Source organism: Pteropus vampyrus, unplaced genomic scaffold, assembly GCF_000151845.1.
Source record: "Pteropus vampyrus isolate Shadow unplaced genomic scaffold, Pvam_2.0 Scaffold9, whole genome shotgun sequence".
In the NCBI taxonomy this organism is placed as follows: Eukaryota; Metazoa; Chordata; class Mammalia; order Chiroptera; family Pteropodidae; genus Pteropus; species Pteropus vampyrus.
Genome location: NW_011888790.1, coordinates 14127755 through 14137499, shown reverse-complemented (window position 1 = coordinate 14137499; position 9745 = coordinate 14127755). Strand labels below are relative to the sequence as shown.

The following is a 9745-nucleotide window of genomic DNA, read 5'->3' as shown; positions in this document are numbered from 1 at the left end:
TTTTTTTTCCCAAGGAAAATTAAGCTGCTATAGTAATTCATTTTAATTCAGTCAAATTTATTTCTCTGAATTTTTTCATAAATGTAATATTTTTTACATGGTAAACATATTTATCTTTTTAGATCAGTGTAATATACAGCATACTTGTTGATCCAAATATGTAACAAACATAACAATTTTATAAGTTTTAAGAAGACAAAAATAAAAAACACTTTGAGTTTCTTTTATGTATGAAACATTTGCAAATTATAATTATTTTCAAACTGAATGTTTACAGAGTCCTTTGTTCTGTAAAATATAATGATTTAACCTTTGATGTCTGGAAGCTAGTTAGGAATTCTAGAGTAATTAAAGAGTTTCCAATCCCTCATGAACAACATAGACCTCTAATTAATAAAAAGGCGTGAGCAGTGAACAACATTTTTCAAATTCTAAAAATCCTTTGCTTTTAGACAAATAATTTTTGAACTTAGGTAGTAAATGCCAAATGAAAACTTATTTATTAGTTTTTAAAAATAGAGACTAAGTTTTTTGCCTATGTCTTATGCTTAATCGGTGACTATTTTTCAGATGAATTCATAATATACTTTTGAACTTTGCCTCCACTTACAATGCATCAAAATTGAGAACAAGACGGGTCGATCTCCAACCTCACTGGAAAATCTATCATTGAAACACTAAAACGACATGATTACAAGGAAATCCCTTGATACAGTGACATTATGAGGTGAAAATGTATTCATAGTATTCCTGAGCACTTGGTGCTATAAATACTTTAATAATAGCCAAATGTGACTGTCTCTGATAATGCTAATGATAGATTCAGCACAGTTTAACGTGTATGGGATGTACATTACGGCACATATTTTGATTTTTCTTCTAGGTAAGGGAGCGACTGAGGGTTTCTTTAGAAAGAGTCTCTGCACTGGAAGAAGAACTAGCTGCTGCTAATCAGGAGGTAACATACCAAACTTTCTCCTCTTTTGAGGTGCAATATCGCTAACATTATATCCCTTGTGTTTCACGTCACTTTTATTAAAACTGTCAGAAAAATAAATTACATTCTGTATATGCCACTGAACGAGGCCTGTTGAAACTAGTTGCCAGAGTTATGTCTTCTCATTTCTGGTCATTCAGATCTGCCACTAAGAGATGAAAGGAAAATTATCAAGAGCTAGTGAGATGGGGATTTAGAAAGACTACAGTCAGAATGCCAGTCATTTTGAGAAGTAAAACACAGCTCCGAAATTGGAAAACATGCAAAATATCTGTTAAACTTAAAAATGTTACAAATCAAGTTCATTCCTTGGTGATATAAATATATTTCCCCTCAGGTCCTTACTGTTATCTTCTAAAAGCATTGTGCCCGTGTTTAGTGGCATCATTGAATCCATTTATATTACTGTCATTCATGATGCTAAGAAAGTATTTTATAATTATCTCTGAGTTTTAAAAAGTTGTTTTTCTTTAGAAGATTTTACTTCTTTTGGTTAGTGTACAAATGAACTTGGGTCATTAAAATATATATTAAAAATATATATAAATGTACACAACAAATTTAATCTGTGTAGGCCACTAAAATAGCCCTATCTCTCTCTCTCTCTCTCTCTCTTCCACACACACACACACATATACACATTTTATTTACAAAGCAAGTTCCTTGGAAGAAGCTTATTTCAGTAGTATAAATATTTTTATTACCAATAGTAGACAAACTAAAATAATTTAGTAAAATCTTTCTACTTTTAAATAATTAAAGAAGTAGAAAGTTAATGCAATTAATTATGTATTATCAAGGTATTCTTAACAAAATAATATTTACATTTGCATTACACACACAAAAAAAATATACACATTTTCAAACCAGGCTAAAATTCTTATCCAGTACAAGATTCTCATTCTTTAAAATAAGCGAGGGCGATTGAGTAGTTTATATATGCTTATGTTTGTTTCAGGTTTAACAATTTAAGCTTTAGAAATAATAGACTTTTAACTACAGGAAGAACGAGTTCCATTAATTAAAGGCTAGTAGTATTAAAAGCATAAATAGTGGCATAATCGTTTGAAAAAGATGTAGAGAGAAAGCTTTTTGGTAACCAGATCAGTTTAGCAAACTTGATGTTTCTAAAAAATAAAAAGTAAAAGATTGGTACCTCCCAGTCACTGTAGAAGAAAAGAAACTCTAAGATAATAGGTACTGACAAGAAAAAAACCCAGTCCCTTTATGAGACAGAATATATAAAATTATCTATAAAGTGACTGCTTATTACTGAGTGTTCAAGAAGAAAATTTTAAATGTTTATTCATTTTGTATTTTATCATTGTTAACTTTGATTATCATGTATGTTTACATTTATTTTCAGTAAATCCCTCAAAGTAGTTTATTGATAAGTACAAGCAAAAAAAGGTTTGGAACCACTAATATGAAAGCCTTGCTTAGTATTGCAGTAATAAAATTTCTATTTGTCATAAACAAAGGTATAATGAGACCACTTGGCTGAAGTATTAACGCTGAAATAAAAATGTTCCATATATACAGGTGAAGTTCTGAAAATTTGCTCCAGAAATGGCAACTGAATAGTTCAATTACACATAACATGGGATATCAGCACTTGAGAACAAAAGTGGAGAAACAATTTTTGACCATTGTCTTTATTACAGTTTTAGCCCTCAAATATTACTGTAGTCTCTTGTAGGCAATATGGTACATTTGATTGCTTGCACGTAGATTAAATACATTTTAATCATTAAAATGACTCTCAAAATATCGCAGCCTTTCTGAGTGCTTTTGTTTTGTTTTAAATGATTTATATAAATAAGAGAAAAGTAATTGTGCACTCATTATTAACTTCAATGTATTTGTTGTTGTTGATTGTAATTAATTTCCATGGAGCCTAACCTGAATTCCTACTTAGGTAGGCACAGATCCAGTTAAAAACTAACTAAATTAAAAGGTACCTTAATTTTCTAATAATAAATTGTTTATAAATAATTAGTGATTTTTAAAGAAAGTAAATAGAAAAAGTCAGCTTTTACTTCATAATGCAATTTATAATGAAATACTAAAAATAACATCAGAAGACACCCACAATTTGAGTTCTTGATTCTCTATAGTAACAGCAATAGGTACAAAAAAATTTTGTAAGTAAACCATCATTTATTGATAATAACAAGATACGTTTAGAAACCTGACAAATCGGTTTAGAAAAATCCATACTATTGGCAGCTTTAAAAAGGGGAACTCGATGAAATTTGGATATTAGAGAAAGTAATTGAATAGGATATTTTAGAAATAAAGAGAAAATTTTTATTGAAAAAGAGAAAGTTATTTAAGAATACATTCTTAAGAGTCAAATAAAATTATATAAGATAGACAAAAATAATCACTTACAAAATTTCTGCATGTGGCTAAATGAGTCAGGGGTTGGGGAAATTTTCATTTGATACTTCAGACTTTAAATTAAAATTACAGTGTATTTACAAGCATCCTTTATAATTCAAATCTATTTGTTTCCTGAGTTCATATAGTAAGCTTAGAGAGTAAAATATTAATAACGTAAATAATATACTCTATTAATATATGTATAATGATATATATTACATGGACCTATAATATACCACTGAGAACCTCTTCAGTCTTAAACTACAAATCCAGCTTTAACTCCTACTAGCCCTCACTGAGTCATTTCTAAGTTCCTGTTAAATTATAGGATTCATTATTTTTGAAAGCAGCCAACATTTTTCTTGCCTCTAAATCTTATTTATGCTAATGTTTCTCTTGGAATGCCTCCACAACTCCAATTCACCCACTGAAATTATACTTCCCCATTTAAACTAAAGTTCAGACATCACCATAATTTTAATGAGCTATTTAATGATTTCTTGCCAACAGTCATTGCTCCTTAGTTTAAGTTGCTAGAGCTTATTGCTTCAGCATTTATTATGACTTTTCAACAAGTTTTAGGGTTAATTATATACCTGCTTAAGCCTAGGTTGTTAGTTCCCTGAGAAAATGGACTGCATCTTGCTCATTTGTATTTATCTCACTCAGTACAGTGATATAAACCTTGTGATCAATATATACTTGTCAAATTTTATTGCATAGAGTTTGTTCTGACCAGTGTTTGCACATTGTTCCTTGGCTATTCCCTTAATAGAGAATTTGAACAACCTTAGTCAAGCTCAATAAAGAGTAATACATTAATCATATGCATGAAATGAATAAAATGTGTGTTCTTTCAAAATATAATTATTGAGTAACTACCATATGCAGAAAATTCTGTGAGTCTCTGACAGGAGGAGTAGGAAAAAATAAAATGATAAATGAAACTTTATGTAAATTTTTATGTAATTTGCTCTCAACCGATGGAGATGAACATATAAAGACAAGTGAGTCGCAATGTAGTGCAAAACTAAATAAATGCAAAATAGAGGCCCAACCAAAATACACAAGAGCAGAGAGGAGAAGCATATTTATTCTGAAACAAAGGATTAGAGAAGTCTTCACCCTTGAAGGAAAACTATGATTTGACTTCAAAACTGGGGGAAAACATTTCAGATTGAGCAGACAGGATGATTAAGAAAACCTGAAATTAATTGTTTCAGGAATAATGGCTGATGTTGCATTGGTAAGAATCAGGGTGTGAAAAGGTGTAGATGTGAAGAGGGGAGAGGTTGATTTTAGAGGGCCCTGAATGCCATGTTCAAAATCAGAATTCATACTTTATAAAATGAGAAAGCAGTGAAGGTATAATTTTTTGTTGTTGTTGTTATTGTTTGTTTGTTTGTTTATGGTGAACTGAACACCACTGAGAGTATATTCTATTTTTGTTTTCTTTTTGTAAAGTGTTAGGCTAGATGGGAATAAAGCTTCAAAGCTGACATAATCTGATATGGCTGGCTGGCAAATTAATCTGTAATTTTCATCATGACACTTATTTAACAAATATTTTATGTATATTTTGTCTGTTAGTCATTGTATTAAGTACTGAATATAAACATATAATAATAAAACTCATACTAATAAACCAATAGTTCTTTCCCATCTAGTATGGGAGATATACATGGTAGAAAGTAATTATAAAGGAGAGTTAGTATTTAATGGGAGTGGAGTTTCAGTTCAGGAAGATGAAAAAAGTTCTGAAGATGAAAGTGATGTTTCCATAACAATGTAAACATCACTGAACTGTATACATAAAAATAGTTAAAATGGTAAATTTTATGTTAGGTACATTTTACCACAAAAACGTAATTATAAACACTATCACTAATGTGAAAATGAAAGTAGGTATAAGGTTTAATAGTATTACAAAAGAGAGTACTTAATTGTATGGGCATGAATGAGGAAAAACAGCTGGTGTTAAAAAAATCTTCGAAAAGAAATCATACTATTTGCAACAACATGGATGAATCTTGAGGAACTTACACTAAATGAAATAAGAAAGACAGAGAAAGACGAATACTGTATGACCTCACTTATATATAGAATGTAAAAATGTCAGATTCATAGACACAGAGTAGACTAGTGGTTGCCAGGGGCTGAGGGGTTGAGGGAAATGGGGAAATACGATCCAGATCAAAGGATGCAAACTATCAGTTACAAGATGAATAAGATTAAAAGCTCTTATTAGGGGATCTAATGTATAGCACAGTGACCAGAGCTAACAATATTGTGTCTTATACTTAAATTTTGCCATGAGAATAGATCTTAAATGTTCTCACCACCAAAACAGAAAAAAAGAAAAAGTAACTATGTGAGGTGAAGGATGTGTTAACTAACACTGTGATAATCCTTTCAAAATATATACATATATCAAGTCACCTCATTTTACATCTTAAACTTACACAATATTATTTGTCACTTGTATTTCAATAGAGCTGAAAAAATATTTTTAAAAACTTTCTAGAGAAAAAAAAATTACCAAGAATCTCAAGGGTGACTAGAAAGAGCTTACAAGATGGACTTGGAAGAAGAAGAGGAAAGCAAGCAGGAGTAGTGAAGGGGACAAGGCTGCAGAGAGGCAGATCTGAGTTAGGGATACCTAGAGCATGGACTTCTTCCTGTAGGCAATAGTGAATCAACAAAGAGTTTTTAAGGAGGGAAGAGATATAATCATATTTTTAATTTTGCAGACCAATGATACCTCCAAAAGTTAAAGGTAAAAAATGTATATGATAGTTAAGGTACTGTTTTTTAATAATGGAAAACATAAATATAAATGAAAGAACCAAAGCAATATTATAAATACATATGTATATGGATATGCATATACATATATATATACAATCAAAGTTTGCTGTTACTTTTTGCCCCACACAGGAACATTGTTATTTATTGTTAACATTGAATACATTTTCCAGGCCATTATCCTAAAAAAGTCAGTCCAGACTACTTAGATAAAGAAAATACAATATAGCCTGTATTTCTTGCAGAGTATTTCCGTTACTGCTTAAAACTGGAAATGACAAATTATGTACAATAAAAAGACATGCAAAGAGGAATAAATAGATCATTCAGGAGCTACAGTAAAAATTCAATTGACAGACTAATTTAAAATGAATACACAGGTGTGCTTATTTTAAAAGCTTTTCTACATTATACTTGAAATGGCATATTTAGTTGTAGGCTGAACTGCATTTTTCATATCTTGTTTGTTTATTCCAACCACTGAATTTACTAACTTTCAATTATAATTTTCTTAAAGAAATTAACATTTCATTGTATTTCATCTACAATCAGCTTTATCCCTGAAATCTAATTTCCTAAAAAAAAGTTAAAGAGCTTTCATGGGGAAATAGAGTCCATTCACATTCAGAAATAAACTGGATCAGGATAGTGAGAAGAGGTAGAGGAAACATGTTTGGGGGGCTTTATAGGACCATGGATGGACCATGGCCATTGTTTTAAATGCATTATGCCATTTAATGATCAAAACAATCTTTTGAGTTGGGTTAAAAACTAGTACTCAGTTGTATCAATGGAAACGAATGAAAATGTTGAAAAGATGAATAGATACAGGCAAAGGTGAAACCTACCCAAAAAAGCCAATAAGAGGCTGGAAAGGAGCAATGAGAGATGTGAAACTCAAGAAAGTCAAGAGTCTTTGAAGAAAAAAAAATTGATAGTGATAAAGAAATAGAGAGAGAGAGTTTTAAGTGTAGGGATTGAAAGTTGTCAGCAGTGTCAAATATTTCCCAAAGGTATGTAGGGTATGTCTAATATGAGGTGATTAGACTCATGATTAAGAGATCACTGGAAATGTTTGGAAAGACAGGTTTGTTTGTTTTTTTTTAATTTATTTTATACTATGGTGACATTGGTTAACAAAATCCAATAAGTTTCAGGTATACAATATGCATTGTGTGTTCACTGCCCATAATTAGATTTCTTTCTGTCATCATATATTTGGCCCCTTTATAAATTGTAATGGAAAGAGAATAGCTGTGATGAAAAGAATTTGAGTTAATTAGAAATTTTAAAATGAGAGCTGTCGAGTAATATTCTTATGAGATGTTGGCAACAAAGAAGAGCCAATGGAAAGAAAGAAGGAAAAAGCAAAGTAGGGCAACCCAGTAGAGGGTAAGCATGGTTTCAAGATCAATTGCAAGTAGTAGAACGACTTCGTCTGAGAAATGGAGGAAGAAGAATGGAATGTGTAGTGTAGAGATGAATGAGGATTTTGATTTGGAGAGGAAAGAAGACAGGACTTTTATTAGAGAGTCTTCTCAAAGAAACAAGGGTTATCTGCTAAGGGAGGTGGAACAGAGTTACTTTTTTTCAGCTTAAGGAGACTGAGAATAAAATAATGTAGGAAATGGTGAGGAGCCAGTAAAACTATGCAAGGCGATTTTAGTGTAGGATGGTAGACCCAGAGGAAGTTCCCACTGTTACCCTAGCAAACTAAACAAAACCAGTTTCCACAGCACTTAGCAATTGAAACAATTAGAATTCTACAACAGTATTTCCTTATCTAAACCTATGAAGTTCTGTTATTCATCATAATTTAGGAGGAAGAGATACAAATATGAAATTAAAATGGTCTCAGATGTCTTTGGTCATTTGGAATAAATCCAGAGGTGAAATGTTTCCATAAAACTTAATAGGGGTAAAAATCAGGAAGCTCCTGAAATCCATAAGTAACTCAGCTATATTTTAATAGTTAGAAATAAATTTAATAGCTGAAGATGATCCAGAAAGTCATGCAGAAAGTTAGAGAGTTGTTGGGCAGTGCTTATTAAAGGAATTTGCCTTGGGGTAACTGATAGCAGTACTCATCTAAAGTTATTAAATTATTTCAGAATTCTAAAAGAGATATTATTAATCTTGATAGGCCTTTGTCAATTACTCATCTTTAAATTCTATCTTTCCCAGTTCTATAAAATAAAAGCAGGTTTAATATTTTATGTCTGTCATTCCCTTTATAAAAATGATTAATCTTATGACTTTCTAATTTCCTTATATTTATGCATACTACATATCCTAATTCAGCTAGTTAGCTTATTTTAATCATTAGTAAATACATGAAACCATTTTCATTATTAGTAATTCTATGACTAACTTTTAATTAACATTCTAACAGAAATTCAAATACAAGTTTTTTGTTTGATTAGCATTTGATGCAAGTCACCGTGACTGAACTTACCAGAAAATAGTATTTGTTTAATAACAGTATTTGCATAAGGTAATGACATCCTTGCAGCTCCAAAGTTATATCTCTTGAAGATAACATAAAACTGTCTGATGATATTCTTAGCTTATCTGCAAACTGTTACGAGTTTACAATGGACCCCCTTAGTGAGAACCTAGTCTTCCTGTTTAATGATAGTTGAACGATATTCTTTTTTCGCTTTATAATGGTAAACTCAAATTTTCAGCATTCTCAAACAGGCAGCTATTCACAGATGCCTACAATTCCTTATTATACCTCTAGATTATCCTTTATGATGATACTGCATTGTAAAGATAAGTGTAGAAACTAAATTACCTAAGTTATCATCAATAGAAAATGCCTTCTTTATTGTTGATAATTGTACTATTCCAGTACAAAGAATCTTTTCCAAATAAAAGGAAATCAAGATGTCTTAAGACAACTATGTTAAAACTCAACAACGAAAAGAGAGTTTAAAGAATTGCTGTTTGCTACTTTCACTATTTTTACTATTTCCAAGGCCTGTGTGAAGCAATTGTTTAAAATATAGGATAAAATTGTCTCCCGTTGTGTATAGACATATGAAACCTGTTTGCAGTATTTCAGACTCTCTTTTCTGTTTTGAATAAATCTCTCCTCTGATGAAAGCATAGGGTTCATTTTGCTTGGTATAGAAGACATGGTTGTTTTATCTTTGCATATGGAGATTATGAACTGCTTTTATTCTCTTTCTCTTAATAGCAAGATCAAGCTTGATATTAATATTTTTATCAAAAACATCATAAATTGACCCATTTAATTTTACCCATGTGCTTACTAGATACAGTATTCTTAGGAGAAAGATTACTTATCTTTTTAAGAATTTAAATGGTATGTATTTTAATGAAATTTTATAAGAAAGATACAAAGTAAAAAAAAAAAAGAATATCTAACTTGAAGTCAAAAGATTCTAGTATGAGTCCTTTATCAATTACTAATTATATAACATTTGGTAATTTATTAAACCCCTCTCCACCTCAGTTTTTTCATCTGTGAAACAGAAGATTAATAAATTTTGTAATGACCTATCATTCAAAGAATTCATAATATTTGGATGA

General features: G+C 30.7%; 1 protein-coding gene across 1 annotated transcript in view; it reads left to right on the top strand.

Moving 5' to 3' along the window:
• The window catches only part of PPFIA2 (PTPRF interacting protein alpha 2), a 465706-nt gene that overhangs the window by 281082 nt on the left and 174879 nt on the right, over positions 1-9745 (top strand). The window contains 1 exon segment of the mRNA XM_011374878.1: positions 884-958. Within this exon segment, the coding sequence (XP_011373180.1) occupies positions 884-958 (75 nt within the window).